Here is a 22,500-nt window from a genome sequence, read left to right on the forward strand (position 1 = left end):
TTTCTTCCCTCTTCTCCCTCCCTCTACCCTCCTCTCTCTCCTCTTCTTCCTCTCCCACCTCTCTCTCTCTATGCTTCCCTCTTTCGTCTCCCCCTCTCTTCCCTCCTCCTCGTCCCTCTTCCCTTCTTCCTCCTCCCTATCCCCCCCCTCTTCCCTCCTCCCTCCCTTATCCTTCATCCCCCTCCCCCTTTAGCCCCAGCACCGCACCCCCCCACCTTATCCCAACCCCCCCCCTTGTTCTTAATAATAACGGTTTCTTTCTTGAAGTGTTTGTTTGTTCTTTCTGTTTTCTGTTTTTCATGTTTTTTTGTTTGTTTTAGATTCTCTTTATGTGTAGTTTTTTTTCTGGCACTTTCTTTGTTTATCTATATGTTTGTTTTCTCTCTCCCCTTTCCTCCTTCCATCCTCTCTCTCTCCCTCTCTCTTTTTCACGCTTCCCTCGCTCTCAATTTCTCCATCTCTCTTTCACGCTTCCCTCCCTTCTCAATTTCTCCTTCTCCCTCTCCCTCTCCCCCTCCATCCCTTCCTGCCTCCCTCCCCCTCCCCCTCCCCCTCCCCCTCCCCCTCCCCCTCCCCGACCCCACACAGAACCCGCTCTTACGTAACGCGCCCAAGAAATCACACACAAAGACACCGCCACTTGTTCAGGGGCTCCCGGGCGACGCATGCGCAGTCAGTCGGTCCCCAGCCTCGGCGACGGACGGAGGCGAGTAAGCGGATTACGCGGCCGGCGGCTTCTTTCTGGCTGTCGCGCGAGGCTATACACACATGTATATACACGTTTGTACACATAGACACACACACATACACGTCTGCATGTATACATACACACACATACACGTCTGCATGCACACAAACACACACACACACATCTGCATGCACACATAAACACACACACAGAGACACACACACACACACACACACACACACACACACACATCTGCATGCACACATAAACACACACACACATCTGCATGCACACATAAACACACACACACACAGACACACACACACACACACACACTCATACACACACTGTCCTACACATACACACATGGTACGCATGTACGCGTGTAACTGGGTTGATGTACGTGTTTGTAAATAAACATAAACACATACAGACTCACAAAGGCGTTTCCCAGTATTTTCAGATACATATGTACACATGAACTCTCACTGTACATGTGTATCTGGATATACACATGTACGTACATATCCTCAGGTAGCTATGTAAACGCCTGTGTACATATGTATTCGCGTTTACATATCGATCTTTGAATATATACATATAAATATCTATCTACATTTACATTAGCACGGCTATACGTATGCACAATCTATTCATATATGTAAAAATATGCACACACACACACACATACACACATACACACGTACACAAACACACACACCGGCATACATTTGTTATATTCATGTACACATCATCGCACGACGTATGTGCACCTTTACAGCATCCACACATACATACAAACATTCACACGCAATATGGGGTTGATTGTGTATGCCTGGGGGTTTGGCCCGGGGAGGTGGCGGGTTTGGGGTGAGGGGGGGAGGCGGCGGGGAGGGGGAAAGGGGAGGGGGTGGGGGGGCGGGGGGTGAGGGGGGGGGACGGGGGGCGAAAGGGGAGGAGCGGGGAGGGGTGTGTGTGTGTGTGTGTTTGTGTGTGTGGTTTGTGTGGTGTGTGTGGTGTGTGGTGTGTGTGTGTGTGTGGGGTGGTGAGGGGTGGGGGGTGGGTGAGGGGGTGGGTGGTGCGGGGGGCCGCATGGGGATGGGGGGGGTGCGAGGGGAGGGGGCAGGGGGGGTGGGGGAAGGGGGGAGGGGGGGTGGGAAGGGTTGGGAATGGCGAGGGGAACAGGGGGAGGTTTGTGGGGGTTGAGGGGGGGGGGAGGGGGGGGGGGGGCAGGGGTGGAGAGGGAAAAACGGGGGTGGGGGGGGGTGGATGCAGGGGGGGAGGGTGAGGCAGGAAGGGGAGGAGACGGGGGTGTGTGTGGGGGGGGTGGGAGGGGATGATGGGGGTTTATAATTTATGAGGGGGGAGGGGGAGATGAAGCGGGAAAGGGAGGAGAGGAGAAGAGGGGAAGAGGGGAAAAGGGGAAAAAGAAGAGGGAAGAGGAGACGAGAGGGGAAGGAAAGACGATAGAAGGGGCAGCGGCAGGAAGAGGAGGAAGAGGGGGGAGAGGAGGAAGGGAAGAAGAAAGGGGGGGGGGTTGGGGAGGAGGATGAGGCAGGGGGGAGGAATGTGGGGGGGGGAGGAGGGGGGATGGGGAGAGTGGTAGCGTTGTGGGGAAAAGGGGGGGGAAAGGAGGTGGGGGAGGGGGGGCGGGGGGAGGCAAAGGGGGAAGGGGAAGCGGAAAGTGGGACATTTTAGAGCGAGGGGCGGGGGGACGGCGTGGAGGGAAGTGGGGGGGGAGAAGGGGGGGGAGGCTGGGGCTTGAGACGGGGGGTTGGGGGCACTGGGTGGGGGGACGACGGGGCGCGGGAGCAGGGGGGACGGAGGGGCAGAGGCGGAGGGAGCCGAGCGAGAGCCGCGCCCGGCCGCCGACGAGAGGCGGGCGGACGCTGGGTTTGCGTAGCTTCATGCTCTCTCATTTCTCCCGCAGGCTCCACCACCCCCCCTCATTCGATTCCTCTCTTTTCCCCTTTAACCTCTTCCACCTAAGTCTCCCCTCGGCCACATTTCCCCCTTGTCCTATCCTCCCTCTTTTCTTTTCCTCTATATTTCCCACACCATCCCCTGGTGCCTCCTCCTTCTATTTCCACCACCACCCCCTCATCCCCACCTCCTCCTTCTCCTCCTCCACCACGCCCTCCTCACATCATCCTCCACCACCCCCTCCTACTCCTCTTCTTTCTCCTTCTGTTTCAGCCACCACCTCTTCCTCCCCCCCTCCTCTTCCTCCACCACAGCCACCACCTCTTCCTCCCCCCCCCTCCTCTTCCTCCTCCTCCTCTTCCCCCTCCTTCTATTTCTACCACAACCACCACCTCCTCCTCCCCCTCTTCTTCTTCCTCCTCCTCCCCCTCCTCCTCCTCCCTCTCTTCTTCCTCCTCCTCCTCCTCCCCCTCCTCCTCCTCCTCCCCCTCCTCCTCCTCCTCCTCCTCATCTGAAAGTGTAATTGAAAGGAAAATCGATCTGGATGAAGTCGTATCACAGACACAAAGCCCGATTATGGTGGGAGAGAACCAACTGCTGGAGGCGGCGCGAGAGAAGGAGGAGGAGGAGGAGGAGGAGGAGGAGGAGGAGGAGGAGGAGGAGGAGGAGGAGGAGGATGGAGAGAGGAAAGGAGGAGGAATGAGTGAGGGGGTGGGAGTGGTGGAGGTAAGGAGGAGGAGGAGGGAAGTATGAGGAGGAGGAGGGGGAGGGGGTTGGAGGGGGAGGGGGGCAGTGAGGAGGAGGAGGAGGAGGTTGGAAGGAGGAGGCACGGAGGAGGAGTAAGAGGAGGAGGGAAGGAGGGTGGATGAGAGGAGGGGGAAGGGGAGGGGGAGGAGGTGGAGGGTGGGGAGGGGAGGAGGGGGGGGCTGGGGGGGGAGGATGGGTAGGGTGGAGTGGAGGTTGTGGGGTGTGTGGAGGAGGAGGAGGAGGAGGAGGAGGAGGAGGAGGAGGAGGAGGAGGAGGAGGCATGGAGGGGGGGAGGGGAGGGGGAGGGGTAGGTAGAGTAGGGAGAGTGAGGAGGAGGATGGAGTGGTTGAGGAAGTAGAGGAGCGAAGGAGGGGAGGAAGGTGGGGGTGGTGGAGGAGGGGTGGTAGGAGGAGGAGTGGTGGAGGAAGGAGGAAGTGAGGAGGAGGGGAGGGGGAGGGGTAGGAGGAGGAGTGAGGAGGAGGAGGAGTGGAGGAGGAGGAGGAGGAGCGAAGGAGAGGAGGAGGAGGAGGAGGAGGAAGGAGGAGATAAGTTAGGTGGATAGGATAGAAGGAGGGTGAGGAAAGGAGGTGGAGGTGGAGGAGGGGAGGAGGAGGAGGAGGAGGAGGAGGACGGAGGAGGAGGAGGAGGAGGAGGAGGAGGAGGAGGAGGAGAGGTGGGGGGGAAGGGGAGGGAGAGGAGGAGGGGGGAAGGAGGAGGAGGAGGGGAGGAGGGAGGTGGAGGGGGAGAGAGGGGAGATGGTGGAGGGGCAGAGAAGGAGGTGGAGGAGGAGGAGGAGGAGGAGGAGGAGGAGGAGGAGGGTGGAGGAGGTAGGGAGGAGGAGGGGGAGGAGGGAGGAGGAGAGGAGTTAGGAGTTGGAGGAGGAGGAGCAGGGAGGTGGAGGAGGGGGAGAAGGAGGCGGAGGGGGAGAAGGAGGTGGAGGAGGAGGAGGAGGGGGAAGAGGGTTAGCGGAGGAAAAGAGAGAACGGAAAAAAGACGCACAAAAAAACGAAAAAAAAAAAAACGAAAAAAAAGAAAAAAAAAAACACAAAGAGGGGGAGGAAGGAGGGAGGGGGAAGGGGGGAGGAGGAGGAAGGAGGAGGGGAGGGGGGGGGGAGGAAGAGGGAGAGAGGAGGAGGAGGGGGAGGGGGAGGGGGAGAAAGATATAGATAGATAGATAGATAGATAGACAGACAGATAGATAGATATATAAATAGATAGATAGATAGATAGAGAGAGAGAGGAGAAAGAGAACCAACGGAAGTAAGTGGCGAAAAAGAAAATCGGAGAGAATATGGAATTAAGAAAAGATAAAAGAGAAAAAAATTATGAAAAAGGTTCATGATGATTAAAACAAAACGAAAGATTACGAGAAAACAAAGGAAAGACAGATCGTCCCCTGAATTTCACTAAAAAGAATAAAACATTAAAAACAAAACAACACCAAAAACAGCAACAAAGTATCTCTTCAACATAAAACAAAAACAAAAACAAAAAAACTATTCCTACAACGCAAAACAGCAACACCAAAAAATAAACGCACAAACAAACACACCAAAACACCGCACAACCACCCAATAACACACACACACCAACCCCAAAACAAAGCAAACAAACGTATCCTGAGCCACAACGCAAAACAACAACACCAAAAAAAAACACCAAAAAAACACACAACCAACCATCAATAATATTCCACAAACCCCCCGCAAAAATAAAACAACAAAAAAAAAAAAAAAAAAAAAAAACAAAAAAAAAAAAAAAAAAAAAAAACACGTCCCTCTTTTAATTCAAATCGTCGACTTTGGCGCGTGTGATTTTTCTTCTTGTCACCTTTGATATTCTGTCGACTTTCCCTTTCACAATATCTCCTCGACATCTTACTCTTTGTAGCTCTAATTATCTATCCGTCTATCGATGACGCGTCTTCATATATAGAGCTGTTCATCTGTCTGTCTCTCTGTCTGTCCATCTGTCGTATTTCATGTATCTATATGTCTTTCCTCTTTTTTTTACTTATATAACTTTGTCTATAAGTTCATTTATCTATTGTTTCTATCAATCTATATCTCTATTTCTATCTATCTATCTATCTATCTATATCTATCTATCTATATATGGATATATGGATATAAATGTATATAAAATATATATTATATATATATATATATATATTATATAATATATATATATTATATATATATATTTTTTTTATATATATATATATATATATATATATATATATATATATTTGTCTATTTATCTGTTCATCCTGTCTATATGTTTGTTGATCTATGTAGCTATCTGTATCTCAGGTCATCTACCTATTTATCTATCTACCTGCCAATGTATCTACTAGTTCGTATATCTATCTATCCATCTAGCTATTATCTATTATTAAATCCGTCACGAGTGATGGTCTCTCTCTCTCTCTCTCTCTCTCTCTCTCTCTCTCTCTCTCTCATTCTCTCTCTCTTCCTCCATCTCTCCTTTCTTTCTCACAAAAAATGCCCTCCTTTCTTGCACCCTGAATGGAACAAATACCTCCTACGTTATTTACCACATTAACCGCAATCATCCACCTCTATTTCTCTTTCTCCTTTCGCTTTCTTTGCCATCAGCTGTCGTCATCACCTCAATCAGCTGTCTGTCATCAGGACAATCAGCTGTCTGTCATCACCTCAAATCAGCTGTTTGTCATCTCCATGAGCCAAAGGGATTACAGATAATTCCGTGAAATGTATCCTCGTAAATGAAATTGCAGTTGGGTGTTGTTGTTTTGATTTTGTTGGTGGTGGAAGAGGTGGCTGGAGGTGGAGGCGAGGTGCGTGTGAGGAATTTGGAGGAGGAAAGTGGCGGACTTGTGGAGGAGGTAATTGAGACGGAGGTAGTAGGTGTGGTGGAGGAGGTGGTGGAGGATTTGGAGGAGGAAGTGGAGGATGTGGAGGAGGTAATTGAGGAAGAGGAGGAGGTGGAGGAGGTGAAGGTAAGGAGGTGAGGAGGAGGGGGAAGGACGGGAGGATGGGGCGGGCGGAGGTGGATGGTGGAGGAGAGGTGGGGCCCGCTCGGAGGGGAAGGAGGAAGAAGAGGGGAGGGAGGAGAGGAGGTGAAGGGTGATGTCGTGGGGAAGAGGTGGGGGGGGAAGGAGGAAGGTGGAAAGAGGAGGGAGGAGGAGTGGAGGAGGAGTGGAGGATGGGTGATGTGAGGCGCGAGGCGAAGGGATGAGGAGTAGGGAGAGGAGGAGGAGGGGAAGGAGGAGGTGATGGTGGAGGAAGAGGTGGGGGAGGAGGAAGAGGAGGAGGAGGAGGAGGCAGAGGAGGTGATGGAGGGGATAAGAAGGAAGGAGAGGAGGAGGAGGAGGAGGAGGAGGAGGAGGAAGAGGAAGGGGAAGAAGATGATGATGATGATGAGGAGGTGGTAGGGGCGGAGGAGGAAGAAGAGGAGGAGGAGAAGGAGGAGGTGGTGGTGGTGGAGGAGGAGAGAGAAGAGGAGGTAAGACAAGAAAAAGAAGAGGGAAAAGAAGAATACGAGCAGAATATAGAAGCAGAAACAAAAGAATCCGAATCCAAAAGAGGAAGAATCGGACGAGGATTATGAAGGATCAAAAGAATCAGAAGAAGACAAACAAAGAAGAAGAATTATAAGAATCAAAAGAATAAGAGAAAAAAAAGAAGGCCATCGGCGTGCCTTCCTCTTCCTCGTTCGCAGATTATCACAAATCATCTTAGACATTTATCTTCGTTTACCACAGTTAAGGATTGGTTTTAGACGCGTCCGTTTTCCCGGTCCTTGGCTTCATCCCTATTCTTTTGTTCCGATTAATGGGAAAACACGGACAGAAATGTCGAAAAAGTATATCAGTCATCAACAAAAAAAAGGACAAACACACTACAAAAAAGATAACTATAAAGATAACGATTGTGTTGTATTTACCAAAAAGACCTATCCAGGTTAATCCCGTCTTTATCTGTCTTTATTTCCAACTTCTCTCTTACACAAAATGAGCGAAATAGTTTTTTTTTTCGCAATCAGTGTTATTTTCCCCGAAATTAGTGTCATTTTTTTCCGAATGAAGTGTTTTTTTTCATCTTTTTAAAATTCACTTCTCGTTTCATTACGTTTGGTTTCCTCTTTCTTTTCTCCTCTCTGTCCTTAGTCTATTTTTCCTCAGTTCTGTTGATACTTCCGTTACCTCTCCCTGTCTCTTTCACTCTCTGCCTTATGTCTTTTACTTTCCTTGTTTTTTTTTTAGCTCTTTTTCTCACACTCTTTTTCGTCACTATCTCTCAACTCGTCTTTTCTCCCTCTCTCCCTCTCTCTCTCTCTTTCTCTCTTACTTTTTAGTTTTCTTTCTTTTTAAATCCCCTTTTCCCCCACCTTTCACTATCTCTCCCTCTCTCACTCTCATCCCTACATTTCCCTACATCTCTCTCTTTCTTACACTTTTCCTTCCCTCTCTTATTTCACTCCCTTTATTCACCACCTCTTACTATCTCTCCCTCTCTCTCTCTCATCCCAACATTTATCTCTCTATCTCTCTTTCTCTTTTTTCACTCCCCCTTTTCGCCACCTCTCACTATCTCTCCCTCTCTCCCTCTCATCCCTACAATTTTATTCCACCATTTTTTAAAATCTTTTCTACGAAAGATCATATCTCTGCGTCGACTGGATGGACTGACTGACTGACTTCTCTCCCTCTCCTTCCCTCCCTCTCTCTCTCTCTCTCTCTCTCTCTCTCTCTCTCATGCCTTCTCTCTTTCTCTCTTTCCCTCACTCCCTATATATCTCTTTCTCTCTACTCTCTCACTCTCCTTCTCCCTCCCTCCCTCCCTCCCTCCCTCCCTCCCCCTCTCTCTCTCTCTCTCTCTCTCTCTCTCTCTCTCTCTCTCTCTCTCTCTCTCTCTCTCTCTCTCTCTCCTCGCCAAAGTCAAACCACGTACAGTCGCCCGCTCTCTATATTTCCCCTTTCGAAGCCAACTTTTATCTTTCGGGGGGAAGCTCGTTTTCTCTTCGCACCATTTCCCCTCTGTCGGTGAGGGGAAAAAAAGATGGAGGGGGAGGAAAGGGGAAGAGGTTGATAAGAAAAGGGAAGCATTGGGGAAAAGAAGATGAAGGGGAAGAGAAGGGGAAAGGGGAAGGAGAGGAGGTGGAGGTGGAAGGTGGAGGTGGAAGGTTTAAGTGGTGGTGGGAGGTGGAGGTGGGAGGAGGATATTTAAATGGAGGGGGGATGGGGGCTGGAGGAGGACGTGGAGTAAGAGGTGGAAGGTAGGGGCAGAGGTAGGGGGAGGGAGGTGGGAGGTAGGGTTGGAGGTAGAGAGGGGGAGGTGGGAGGTAGGGGTGGAGGTAGGGGGGAAAATGGGAGGTGGAGGAAGGGGTGAGAGGTAGTAATTTTGGTGGGAGTGGAAGTTGAGGAAGATGAAGAGGAAGAGGTGTAGAAAGGGGTGTAGGTGGAAAAGGACGAAAAGAAGGAAGAGGAGGAGGAGGAGGAGGAAGAAGAGGAAGAGGAAGAGGAAGAGGAGGAGGAGGAGGAGGAGGAAGAAGAAGAGGAGGAGGAAGAGAAAAAGAGGGAGGAAGAAGAAGAAGAAGAAAAAAAGAAGAAAGGTATATAGAACTGAGGAAACTCAGAAAAAAGACAGATACCCAAAAGAAAGAAAAGAAAAGAAAGTGAAAAGAAAACAAGAGAAAGAGAATAATAATAACAAAAAAAGAATTAGCAGCGTATATCAAAGGCCTAGATTTCTAAGCGCCCCTGTTCTTAGCCGCTGGACCATCTCCCCTCACTTCTCGCCTGTGTTTCTAATCCCTCTCTCTTCTCCTTTCCATTCATTTCCGATTCCCGGCATTAGATTACAAACACTTCCTTCCTCTCCCTCTTCCTTCCTTCCTTCCTTCCTTTGTTTCCTTTTTTTTTTAATTGCTTTTTCCTTCTTTCGTCCCTCGGCTTCTTTCTTATTTTTTTCCGTTCTTTCTTCCTTACTTGCTCTTTTCTTTCTTTTTTCCTTCTGATCTTTCTTAATTTCTTCCTTTCTTCCCTTCTTCTTCTTTCCAACTTTCCTTCCTTCCTTCCTTCCTTTCTTTTTTTCCTTCCTTCCTCCTTCATTCCTTGCTTTCTTTCTGAATCTCTTCCTTCCTCACTCCTTACTCATCTTCACCCTATCTGACACCCTGCCTCTTCTTCTCTCCCGTTTCTTCCCTTCCCATCCTCTCTCTCTCTCTTCAAATCTGACACTCTCCCTATATCTCTCTTTCTCTACCTTCTCTCCCCACCACCCTTTCCTATCACCCTATCTGATACCCTTCCCTCTCCCCTCTCTCCCCACCTTCCCTCCCCTCCACCCTTCTCTATCCCCTCTCTCCCCCCACCTCCCCTCCCCGCCACCCTTTCCCCCTTACCCTATCAAATACCCTTCCCTCTCCCCTCTTTCCCCTCCACCCTATAGCCACCCTTCCCTCTCCCCTCTCTCCCCTCCACCCTTCCCTCTCCCCTCTTTCCCCACCTTCCCTCCCCGCCACCCTTTCCCCTCACCCTATCTGACACCCTTCCCTCCCCCCGCTCTCCCCCCACCTTCCTTCCCAACCACCCTTTCCCCTCACCCTATCTGACACCTTTCCCTCTCCCCTCTTTCCCCACCTTCCCTCCCCGCCACCCTTTCCCCTCACCCTATCTGACACCCTTCCCTCCCTTCCCATATAAGTTGGACGGTCGAAATGACAGATCTGGCGCAACTTCGTAGATGGCGTGAAGGAGAGCGAGATTCAGGAGGGAGACCAAGCGAGGGGAGAGTCGGATGAGGGGAAAGAGGGGAGAGTAGGGGAAAGAGGGAGAGAGAGAGAGAGAGAGAGAGAGAGAGAGAGAGAGAGAGAGAGAGAGAGAGAGAGAGAGAGAGAGAGAGAGAGAGAGAGAGAGAGAGAGAGAGAGAGAGAGAGAGTGAGAGAGAGATAGGGAACGAGGGATAGGGATAAGGAGGGAGGGAGAGATAGATAGATAGAGAGAGAGAGAGTAAGAGAGAGGGAGATAGATAGATAGATGGATAGATAGATAGAGAGAGAGAGAGTAAGAGAGAGGGAGAGAGAGAGAGAGAGAATTGGGGAGGTAGGGAGGGAGAGATAGAGAGGGAGATAGATAGATAGATAGATAGATAGATAGAGAGAGAGACCAAATATTGCAGGCATTAAAACTTTTCTCATCAATATCGTTTCTACTATCATTCTTAATAGACTAGTATACGAAGCGATATCCTGTAAATAAAACAAAGGCATACAGTCCAAAATATTACAATGAAATTGAAATCAATATCAGAATGGAAAAGAACACACACACACACACACACACACACACACACACACACACACACACACACACACACACACACACACACACACACACACACCTACTAAAACAGAGCCCTCTAAACCTCTCCGGAATTCAGTCACTTAAAACACCCAAACACCCACCAAGCCAAACACATCCACTCACACCCCAACCAAAACCCACCCAAATTCACCACAAAGCCACACACACACCCACACCCACCCACACCCACACAAACCCCAAAACCCAAACCCAAACCCACACAAACCAACCCCAACCCATAACCCCCCAAAAAAAAACTCATCCCACCCATAACCCCCCAAAACCTCCCCCATAACCTCCCCAAACCTCCCCCATCAACCCACCCCCCAAACCCCCCCCACAACCTCAAACAGCAGGCACTGACCGTGAACCTCCCCCAACCCCCCAAAAACCCTCCCCCCAACCCCCCCCAAAACCCCCCCACAACCTCAAACAGCAGGCACTGACCGTGAACCTCCCCCAACCCCCCAAAAACCCTCCCCCCAACCCCCCCAAAACCCCCCGCAACCTCAAACAGCAGGCACTGACCGTGATTTTGGATTGGTGAACCTCCCCCCAACCCCCAACCCCAAAAAACACAAACAAAAAAACCTCCACCAACCAACCCCCCAAAACCCCCCCACAACCTCAAACAGACACGGCACTGACCGTGAACCTCCCCACCCAAACCCCCAAAAACCCCTCCCCCAACCCCCCCCAAACCCCCCCCCCCCCCCCCACAACCTCAAACAGCAGGCACTGACCGTGAACCTCCCCCACCCCCCCAAAAACCCCCCCCCCAAAAAAAAAAAAAAAAAAACCCCCCCCCAAAACCCCCCCACAACCTCAAACAGCAGGCACTGACCGTGAACCTCCCCCAACCCCCCAAAAACCCTCCCCCAACCCCCCCCAAAACCCCCCCACAACCTCAAACAGCAAGCACTGACCGTGAACTTCCCCCAACCCCCAAAAAACCCCCCCCCCAACCCCCCCCCAACCTCAAACAGCAGGCACTGACCGTGAACCTCCCCCAACCCCCAAAAACCCTCCCTCCAACCCCCCCCCCAAAAAAAAAAAAAAAAACACAACCTCAAACACCAGGCACTGACCGTGAACCTCCCCCAACCCCCAAAAACCCTCCCCCCAACCCCCCCAAAACCCCCCGCAACCTCAAACAGCAGGCACTGACCGTGAACCTCCTGCACCAGACGGAGAGCCACTTCATGTCCGTGACCTTGAGACCTGGAGGAAGGTGGAGGAGGATGTTCTCTCGGTCCCAATACGGCGAGACAGGCACGGCTGGGTTATTCTGCGGGTTGGATGGAAAGAGTTGGACGTGGTGAGAGGCGTTGGGATGGTTGAGTGGGTAGTGTGGGGCGGTGGGGATGGTGAGGGGGTGGTGTGGGGGTGGAAGAAGTGGAGTGGTGTGGGGGTGTTGTGAGAGGGTGGTGTGGGGGTGGTGAGAGGGTGGTGTGGGGGTGGTGAGAGGGTGGTGTGGGGGTGGTGAGAGGGTGGTGAGAGGGTGGTGGGAGGGTGGTGAGAGGGTGGTGGGGAGGGTGGTGTGTGTGGGGTTGGTGGGTGAGAGGAGGGTGGGGTTTTTTTTTTGGTAGGGGGAAGAGGGGTGGTGGGGAGGGTGTTGTGGGGGGTGGTATGAATTGGGGGGTGATGAGAGGGTGGGTGACGAGGGTGGTGAGGTGGAGAGAATGCGAGGAGGGTGGGGGGTGGCTCGGGATGAGGGAGGAGTGGTGAAAGGGGTGGAGAGAGGGTGTATGAAGTGGGGTGGTGAGAGGGTGAGGTGGGTTGGTTATGACATGGTGTTGGCTTGGAAAAACGTGGTCAGTAAGGTGGGTGGGCAAGGGGGGTGGGGGAAGAGAAGAGAGAGAGAGAAAGAGAGAGAGAAAGAGAGAGAGAGAGAGAGAGAGAGAGAGAGAGAGAGAGAGAGAGAGAGAGAGAGAGAGAGAGAGAGAGAGAGAGAGAGAGAGAGAGAGAGAGATAGATAGACAGATAGATAGATAGATAGATAGATAGATAGATAGATAGATAGATAGAGGGGGGAGGGAGGGAGGGAGTGAGGGAGGGAGGGAGAGAGAGAGAGAGAGAGAGAGAGAGAGAGAGAGAGAGAGAGAGAGAGAGAGAGAGAGAGAGAGAGAGAGAGAGAGAGAGAGAGAGGAGGGGGAAGAGAGAGAGAGAGGAGAGGAGAGAGAGTGGAGAGATGGAGTGAGAGAGGAGTGAGTAGAGAGAGACAGAGCTGTTGAGGAGAGAGAGCGCGAAGTAGGAAGGAAGGGTGGTAGAGTTGAGAGAGAGAGAGCGAGAGAGAGCAGAGAGATCGAGAGAGAGGGTGAGGAGAGAGGGGAGGAGAGAGAGAGAGAGGAGAGAGAGACAGAGAGACTGAGGAGAGAGGACGTGAGAGAGAGAGTGAGAGAGGGAGCGAGAGCGAGACGAGAGGAGAGGATGAGAGAGAGAGAGAGAGGGGAGGGAGGAAGAGAGAGATGAGAGAGCGAGAGAGCGAGAGAGAGTACGATGAGAGGAGAGAGAGAGAGAGAGAGAGAGAGAGAGAGAGAGAGAGGAGAGATCGGAGGAGAGAGAAGGAGAGAGAGAGGAGAGTGAGAAGGGATTGAGAGAGAGAGAGAGAGAGAGATTAAGAGAGAGAAAGAGAGAGAAGAGAGAGAAGAGAGAGAGAGGAGAGAGAGAGAGAGAGAGAGAGTGGACGAGAGAGAGAGAGAGAGAGAGAGTGGACGAGAGAGAGAGAGAGAGAGAAAAGAGAGAGAGACGAGAGAGAGAGAGAAGGAGAGAGAACGAGAAGAGAGGAGAGGAGAGAGAGAGCACGCCGCTCGAAGGGAGAGAGAGAGAGAGGGAGAGAGAGAGAGAGAGAGAGAGAGAGAGAGAGAGAGAGAGAGAGAGAGAGAGAGAGAGAGAGAGAGAGAGAGAGAGAGAGAGAGAGAGAGAGAGAGAGAGAACCGTGTCATCAAGACAGGCTCCAAGGATCTGCAAGATTGCACCAAGACGCGAGAAAGAGGTTTTGAGGCGCTAGGGAGAGGGGGGAGGGGTGAAGGAGAGGGGAGGGGGAAGGGGAAGGAAAAGGGAGAGGAGGGGAGGGAGGGAGAAAGAGAGGGGAGAGGAAGGGGGTGAGAGGAGGGGATTACGGGTAGGGACGGACGCTGGGGTAGGAGATAAGAAGAGAGAGAAAGAGACAGATAGATTGAGAAGAGGAGGGTCGAGGGAGTGAGGCAGGGAACGGGAAAGAGAGAGAGAGAGAGAGAGAGAGAGAGAGAGAGAGAGAGAGAGAGAGAGAGAGAGAGAGAGAGAGAGAGAGAGAGAGAGAGAGAGAGAGAGAGAGAGAGGGAAAGAGAAAGAGAAAGAGAGAGAGAGAGAGAGAGAGAGAGAGAGAGAGAGAGAGACAGACAGAGAAAGAGAGAAAGAAAGAAAGAAAGATAGAGATAGAGATAGAGAGAGAGTACAGTACTAGTGAAATAATATATGATTTAGTAATGAAAGATTTATAGTCGATTACAATCTTGGTAATAGCATTTGATAATTATATATCTATAACCATTTATTTTACTAATGTTGCACAAGATAATTTAATAATGCTAAATACAGATATCCTAAGAAATAATCATAAAAAAATCAGATACACATATTAAAAAAAAGCACAAAACAAACAGACAAACAAAACAACATCGACATAGCCAGACAGGCACGAAGCCAAAATCAATCAGCGGTCAAACGTCACAAGTCAAAGGTCAAAGGTCAAACAGATCGTAGGTAAGGTCACCAGATCTGACCTCTTAAGATGTTGCGTCGAGTTCGGAGATGAAAAGAGAGAGAGAGATGAAAGAACTGGAGATGTTGCCAATGGAAATAAGGATAAATGTGGAAATGAAAATGAGGATGAATATGACAATGCAAATGTGAAGGAAGAGAAAGAAATCTCGAAAGAAAAGCGTGGACGAATGTGTTGCAAGTTGCAAGAAACGAAATGATTGCATTGCAGACTTTGGTTATGGAGATGGAGATAGAAATGAAGATGTAGATGATGAAGTGATTAAGAAGGAATAAGATTAAAGAAAAGAACATTAGAATGAATTTAGAGACACCATTACGGTAAATGTAACACAAATCTAACACAAATCAAAGACTAAATCCCACATAATTCCAGTCAAAAAAAAAAAAAAAAAAAAAAAAAAAAAAAAAAAGGCTAACTCGATTTCCAGGTAAAAGAAACAACACAGCACAACCATACATTCAAAAGTATCGTATGGTTTCGAACACACGGGATCAGGATCAGCATAAGCGGATCACAAACGTCGCCTTTGATTGTTATGCTTCTGTATTTTCTTTTTCTTTTTTTTTTACGATGGTTTTGTCTTCTATTATTTCATTACAGGTTTGTGTTTGTGTAATTCCAGTCACGGTGGAGATGAAACGATGACAGAGGGAGAAAGGGGGGAACGAAAGGCATTGGGAAAATAATAAGGGGATACGAAGATTAAAAGAAAATTGGGTGGTTTTAGTGTGTCATTGTGACAAATGTGAAAGTATGAGTAATAGTATGACGGTATGATTAAAATATTACCTCTTTTTTTAATTAGTATTGGACCATTGATATAAAAAAAACACTTACAAACCTTTTTTCCCTCCAGAAAAAAGGTAAAAAAAAAGAATATACTAAAAGGAAGAAAATAAAAAATACCAATCACAAAGATATCATTCTTCACCCTATATCATTAATTCAATCATGTTGCAGTCCTCACGCCATTAGTCCCATTGTTATTGCAGCGTAAAGAACGTATTAACGACCCGTGTGTGTTAATGGGAGGTACTTGCCGATAGGATTCTAATACTGGCAGCGTTATCTGGGAAGTCGTATAAAATATGTTAATATTTAAATATAATTGATAGAACAAGAGGAAATTAAAAAGGCTAGTAGATAGTAGAAAAAAAGAATAATAATAAGAAATTAAGTCGAAAAAAAAGATTAGAAGTAAAAAAAATTGAGTCAAAAAGAAAGAAAGTTTAAAGTTAAACGTAAAAACAAAAAAAGTAATTTAAAATAAAAGTTAAAGTAAAGTTAAAAAAAAAAAGTAAAGAAAGAAGAGAAAAAAAAACAAAGATAATAGAGGAAAAAAAAGTCATAAAAATACAAAAATAGAATAAAAGTGGTAGTTATAATAGAAAAAAGTAAAAAAAGTAACAAAAAGAAAGTCAGAAAAATAAACACAAAAAAAAACAAAGAAAAAAAGCGGAAAAAATTAAAAAAAATAAAAATAACGAAGAAGTATAAAGTAAAACACCAACAAAACAAGGGAAATAAAAAACTAAAAAAAACCAATAATACGAAGCTTAGAAAAAAAAAATAAAAAAAAAAGTAAACAACGAGTAGTTATAAACAAAAAGTAAAAAGATATAAAAAAAGAAGTAGTTAGAATAAGTAAAATATAAACGTCAAAAACAAAAAGTAAAGTCGAAAAACCAATGAGCGTGAGAGAACAAGTATTCTAAAGGACAGAAAGAAAGTTAAACAGAAAGTGAATAAAGGGAAGAGGGAGATGAGGGGAAGAGGGAGATGAGGGGAAGAGGGAGATGAGGGGAAGAGGGAGATGAGGGAGATGAGAAGGTGAGGGGAAGGATGTGGGAGGAGATGATGAGGGATAGAGGGATGGGTTTTGAGGGGAAGAAGGGCAAGAAAGGGATTGAAGGGGACGAGACAGCGAGAGAGAGATAGATAAAGAGAGAGAAAGAGAAAGAGAAAGAGAGAGAGAGAGAGAGAGAGAGAGAGAGAGAGAGAGAGAGAGAGAGAGAGAGAGAGAGAAAGAGCAAGAGAGAAAGAGAGAGAGAGAGAGAGAGAGAGAGAAAACCACGCCAAGACAGGGTGCGCGAACGCCACACTTTAAGGGTGATCTCGACAGGGCCAGCCAACGGTCGTCGTCCCCCTAACACCCATTCCTCCCTCCCTCCCCTCCCCATCCCTCCCTCGCTCCCTCCCTCCCTCCCCACTCCTCCCTCCCTTCCAGCTCCACCCTAAGACGACGGTGCGTAACTCCTGCATAAAAACCTCGAGTATCGGTAATCCATTCAGAAGATGAGAGAACATTAACAAGAAATCCTACTGGAATCCCCGGCTCTTGGAATATTGATTCTTGGTCGAGTCTTCAACTACTCCATGGCGCGAGCTGACTCCAGGTTCTCTACCTTCCCCCCCTCTCCGATTCTCTTCTTCCTCCCCCCTCTCCGATTCTCTTCTTCCTCCCCCCCCCCCTCTCCGGTTCTCTTCTTCCTCCCCCCTCTCCGGTTCTCTTCTTCCTCCCTTTCTCCTTCCCCCATTCATTCTCTTCCTCCTCCCTCCTTCTTTCCTTTCTCCTTCTCCTCTCACCCTCTCCCATTATCTCCCTCCCCCCCATTCTCTTTCTCCTCCTTCCCTTTCCCATTATCTTCCTCCCCCCTCATTCTCTTTTTCCCCCTCCTCCCCCCCGTCTGTACCGTCTCTCCTAACCCCTTTGATACCCCTCTTCCCCTCTACATATCCCCCTTTCTCCTCCACCCCTTCCTAGTACTCTCCTTTCCTAGCCCCCTCCCCCACTCCCCCACGCCCCCTTCTCCCCTCCCTCAACCCACCCCACCCCCACCCCCCGTGCATCCGCAAGCAAGCATCGCCAAGCGCACTGCATTGCACGCTGGAGGGCTGTGTGAGAGCAAGGTCTGTTCTTTTTTTTATTTTCCTTATCTCTCTCTATATATCATTTCTGTTGTTTTGATGTTATCATTATTATTATTATTATCATTATTATCATTAGAGAAAGAGAGAGAGAGAGAGAGAGAGAGAGAGAGAGAGAGAGAGAGAGAGAGAGAGAGAGAGAGAGAGAGAGAGAGAGAGAGAGAGAGAGAGAGAGAAATAGAGATAGAAAAAGAGATAGATAAACAGGCAGGTAGATAGAAAGGGAGAAAAAAAAGAAGAGAGGAAGGGAGTGAAGGATGAAGGTAGAGAAAGAAAGAGAGGGAGAAATAAAGGATAATTTGACAAAAAAAAAAAAAAAAAAACTATAAAAACAGCATTTCAAAAGCCTGAATAAAAAATAAAAAATCTCCTTTACAGAAGATTACACTGACAAGAATCCACCGCTGGCTGCACAGGCCTTAAAATAATCCGTGACTGTTAGAACCCAATGCAGGAACAATAGGTAAAAAAAAAACCTTGTATGGACCTTTGATGAACACTGAACATAAGAATCCCAGCCTACTAGAACCCCCATAAGAATTCGATCCTATAAGAAACACACGAAAAAAAACTTGTAAGAATGCAATTAGAACCCCAATAAGAATCCTTGCCTACAATAATCCAGTAGGAATCCCTGTCCACCAAAACCCCCGTAAGAATCCTTCCCCTACAAGAACCCCGATAAGAATCCCGCCCGTCAAAACATCCCTAAGAATCCCTACCCACAAGAACCTCCCTTACGAACTTCTGCCCCTCCCCCCTCCTCCCCCCTATAAGGATCCCTACCCGTCAAAACATCCCTAAGAATCCCTACCCAATAGAACCCCCCTTACGAACCTCTGCCCCCCTCTCCTCCCCTATAAGAATCCCTGCCCACAAGAACCCACTTACGAACCTCTTCCCCTCCCCCTCCTCCCCCCTATAAGGATCCCTGCCCACAAGAACCCCCTTACGAACCTCTGCCCCCCCCCCCTCCCCCATATAAGAATCCCTGCCCAAAAGAACCCCCTTACGAACCTCTGCCCCTCCCCGCCTCCCCCCTATAAGAATCCCTGCCCACAAGAACCCCCTTACGAACCTCTGCCCCCCCCCTCCCCCATATAAGAATCCCTGCCCACAAGAACCCCCTTACGAACCTCTGCCCCTCCCCGCCTCCCCCCTATAAGAATCCCTGCCCACAAGAACCCACTTACGAACCTCTGCCCCTCCCCGCCTCCCCCCTATAACGATCCCTGCCCACAAGAATCCCCGTAAGAATCCTCGGCCGCTATAAATCTTCGCCACAATACGCTAAACAGGATCAAATGCTTCAGTTGCCAGTTACCGATTTCCTTTGATGGGGAGAGGAGGCGCGGGTTGGAAAACTCCCTTTCTCTCTTTTCTCTTCTCTCCCTTTTTCTTCTCTTTTCGTCATTCCAGGAGAAGGTTGTCTTGTGAGAATCTTCGTATTTGTCGGGAGGTTTTGTGTGAGTTTAGGTTTTTTGTTTTTATTTTTATTTTTTCGTTTTTTCTGGTTTCTCTTTTACTTGATTTTACTTGCTCATTTACGTTTTTTCTGTGTGTTTTTTTTCTGTTCCCATTCTTTTTTGTCTTTCTTATTCGGGGTTACTCTCTTTTTTATATTCTTATTCATCTTTCTTTCCTTCTTAGCGTCCTCTCTCTCTCGTTGTTTGCTCTCTCTCTCTCTCTCTCTCTCTCTCTCTCTCTCTCTCTCTCTCTCTCTCTCTCTCTCTCTCTCATTCTCTCTCTCTCTCTCTTTTTCCATCTTTCTCGCCTTTCCTTATCCTAAACGGATTACATTTCTATATGAGGTTGAAATATTTCTATTGATTTTATTAACATTCTTATCTCATTAATATCGTTAATGTATATATACTTTTTCTATTCCATTATTTTTCTTTTAATTGTTCTATTATTTCAATGTCTATTTTTCTCTCGTCTATAATCCCCGTCGCTACATTTATCTCCGTCGGAAGTTAGATATACGCAAGTTGGGAAAGAAGGAGAAAGAGAGAGAAAGAGGGAAGAGAGAGAGAGAGAGAGAGAGAGAGAGAGAGAGAGAGAGAGAGAGAGAGAGAGAGAGAGAGAGAGAGAGAGAGAGAGAGAGAGAGAGAGAGAGAGAGGGAGAGGAGCAGAGGGGGAGAGAGAGAGAGAGAGAGGGAGAGAGAGAGAGAGAAGAGAGAGGATATGAAGGGAGAGAGGGAGAGGAGAGAGAGAGGAGGAGAGAGAGGAGAGAGAGAGAGAGAGAGAGAGAGAGAGAGAGGAGAGAGAGAGGGAGGGGGGGGGGAGAGCGGAAGAGAGAGGGGGAGGGGAGGAGAGAGAGAGGGGGGAAAGAGAGAGAGAGAGAGGGGAGAGTGAGAGAGAGAGAGACAGAGAGAGAGAGAGAGAGAGAGAGAAGAGGAAGGGAGAGAGAGAAGAGAGAGAGGGGGAGAGAGAGTTTGAGGAGAGAGAGAGGGAAGGAGGAGAGAGAGAGAGAGAGAGGGAGAGAGCGAGAGGAGGAGAGAGAGAGAGAGAGAGAGAGAGAGAGAGAGAGAGAGAGAGAGAGAGAGAGAGAGAGAGAGAGAGAGAGAGAGATAGAGATAGACAGAGAGACAGAGAGATAGATAGATAGATAGATAGATAGGTAGATAGATAGATAGAGAGAGAGAGAGAGAAAGATAGAAAGATAGATAGATAGATAGATAGAGAGAGAAGAAGATTCAAACAGAGAGAGAGAAAAAAAAATATATATATAAAACAAAGAAAGGAAGAAAAAAGAAGATATACATGCATCAAGACAAACACACACACGTCATCACTTGTACCTCAAGATCATTATTTGTATTGTTAGACGAGCAGTAATCCCGCCTTCCCTTCTTTTCCTTCAGCTAACAGGTCCCTCAGGGAGTCCTTCTTACCCCCCTCCCCCCTCCTACCCCCCACTATGATATCTCCCCTCTTTCTCTCCCCCCCCCCCGCCTACCTGCTCTACCAAGACTCCTCCCCTTCCCCCCTCCCTCCTAATACCCCATCTATGATATTTCCTCTCTTCCCCACCTACCCTACCCCAGCAAGAATTCTCCCCTTCCTCTTTCCCCCTCTCCTCCTCTACCCCTCTACCCCACTAAGACATCCCCCCTCTCCAGCCCACTTCCCCCTCTACCCCACTAAGACATCCCCCCTCTACCCCCACTTCCCCTTCACCCTCTCCCCCTCTACCCCACCAAAACATCCCCCCTCTCCACCCCACTTCCCCCCTCTACCCCTCTACCCCACTAAGACATCCCCCCCTCTCCACCCCTCTCCACCCAACTCCACCCCACTCACCCCTCTCCCCCTCTCCCCCCCCACCTCCTTTTCCTTTGAGCTTTCTTATGCTGAATGCCGTCTTCCTCTTGCCATCCTGATCCGGGTTTGGGGATTACTCGTTCACTCGCGTTCAGAGTGGACGCGAGTTGTGTAGGCTTGTGTATTTTTCTTTTTTTTGAGAGGGGTGGGGAGGGGAGGGGAGGGGAGGGGACGGGAGGGGGAGGAGTAGAGGTGGGGGTGGAGGTGGGTAGAAGTGGAGGTGGGGGTGGGTAGGGGGGAGAGGGGAGGGGACGCGTGTTGTGTAGGTTTGTGTATTTTCCTTTTTTTTGAGAGGGGTGGGGAGGGGACGGGACGGGAGGATAGGGGAGGGGAGGGGATGGGAGGGGAGGGGAGGGGGGGGGCCGGGAGGGGGCGGGGCGGGGGGGGAGGGGAAGGGGGCAGGGGTGGAAGCGGGTAGGGGGAGAGGGGAGGGGGAGGGCGTTGTTTGTGTAGGTTTGTGTATTTTCCTTTTTTTTGAGAGGGGTGGGGAGGGGAGGGGAGGGGAGGGGGCGGGAGGGGGAGGGGGGGAGGGTGGGGGGGGGAGGGGAGGGGAGGGGAGGGGAGGGGTAGGGGTAGAGGTGGAGGGGGGTAGGGGGAGAGGGGAGGGGACGCGTGTTGTGTAGGTTTGTGTATGTTCTTTTTTGTTGAGAGGGGTGGGGGGGGGAGGGGAGGGGAGGGAGGGGAGGGACGGGAGGGGGAGGAGTAGAGGTGGGGCTGGGGACGGGACGGGACGGGAGGGGAGGGGAGGGGTAGGAGTAGAGGTGGAGGTGGGTAGGGGGAGAGGGGAGGGGACGCGTGTTGTGTAGGTTTGTGTATTTTCCTTTTTTTTGAGAGGGGTGGGGAGGGGACGGGACGGGAGGATAGGGGAGGGGAGGGGATGGGAGGGGAGGGTAGGGGTGGGGACGGGACGGGACGGGACGGGAGGGGAGGGGTAGGGGGTAGAGGTGGAAGTGGGTAGGGGGAGAGGGGAGGGGACGCGTGTTGTGTAGGTTTGTGTATTTTCCTTTTTTTTGAGAGGGGTGGGGAGGGGAGGGGAGGGGACGGGAGGGGAGGGGACGGGAGGGGGAGGAGTAGAGGTGGGGATGGGGACGGGACGGGACGGGAGGGGAGGGGGAGGGGGTAGAGGTGGAGGGGGGGAGGGGGAGGGGGGAGGGGGCGCGTGTGGGGTGGGTTTGTGTATTTTCCTTTGTTTTGAGAGAGGGGTGGGGAGGGGAGGGGAGGGGAGGGGACGGGAGGGGGAGGAGTAGAGGTGGGGCTGGGGACGGGACGGGACGGGAGGGGAGGGGAGGGGTAGGAGTAGAGGTGGAGGTGGGTAGGGGGAGAGGGGAGGGGACGCGTGTTGTGTAGGTTTGTGTATTTTCTTTTTTTTTGAGAGGGGTGGGGAGGGGAGGGGAGGGGAGGGGACGGGAGGGGGAGGAGTAGAGGTGGGGATGGGGACGGGACAGGACGGGAGGGGAGGGGTAGGAGGTAGAGGTGGAGGTGGGTAGGGGGAGAGGGGAGGGGACGCGTGTTGTGTAGGTTTGTGTATTTTCCTTTTTTTTGAGAGGGGTGGGGAGGGGAGGGGAGGGGACGGGAGGGGGAGGAGTAGAGGTGGGGCTGGGGACGGGACGGGACGGGAGGGGAGGGGAGGGGTAGGGGTAGAGGTGGAGGTGGGTAGGGGGAGAGGGGAGGGGACGCGTGTTGTGTAGGTTTGTGTATTTTCCTTTTTTTGAGAGGGCTGGGGAGGGGAGGGGAGGAGAGGGGAAGGGTAGGAGTGGAGGTGGGGTAGAG

General features: G+C 50.0%; 1 protein-coding gene across 1 annotated transcript in view; it reads right to left on the bottom strand.

Moving 5' to 3' along the window:
* The window catches only part of LOC122247251 (protein Skeletor, isoforms B/C), a 236,490-nt gene that overhangs the window by 36,782 nt on the left and 177,208 nt on the right, over positions 1–22,500 (bottom strand). Inside the window, exons 4-5 of the mRNA XM_086543258.1 lie at positions 14,995–14,999; positions 11,878–11,987 (exon numbers count right to left, since the gene is read on the bottom strand). Of these exons, the coding sequence (XP_086399384.1) occupies positions 11,878–11,987; positions 14,995–14,999 (115 nt within the window). The remainder of the gene's footprint in view (positions 1–11,877; positions 11,988–14,994; positions 15,000–22,500) is intronic.

Source organism: Penaeus japonicus, unplaced genomic scaffold, assembly GCF_977035675.1.
Source record: "Penaeus japonicus unplaced genomic scaffold, GWHDUDI00000001_assembly GWHDUDI00000013, whole genome shotgun sequence".
NCBI classification, from domain to species: domain Eukaryota; kingdom Metazoa; phylum Arthropoda; class Malacostraca; order Decapoda; family Penaeidae; genus Penaeus; species Penaeus japonicus.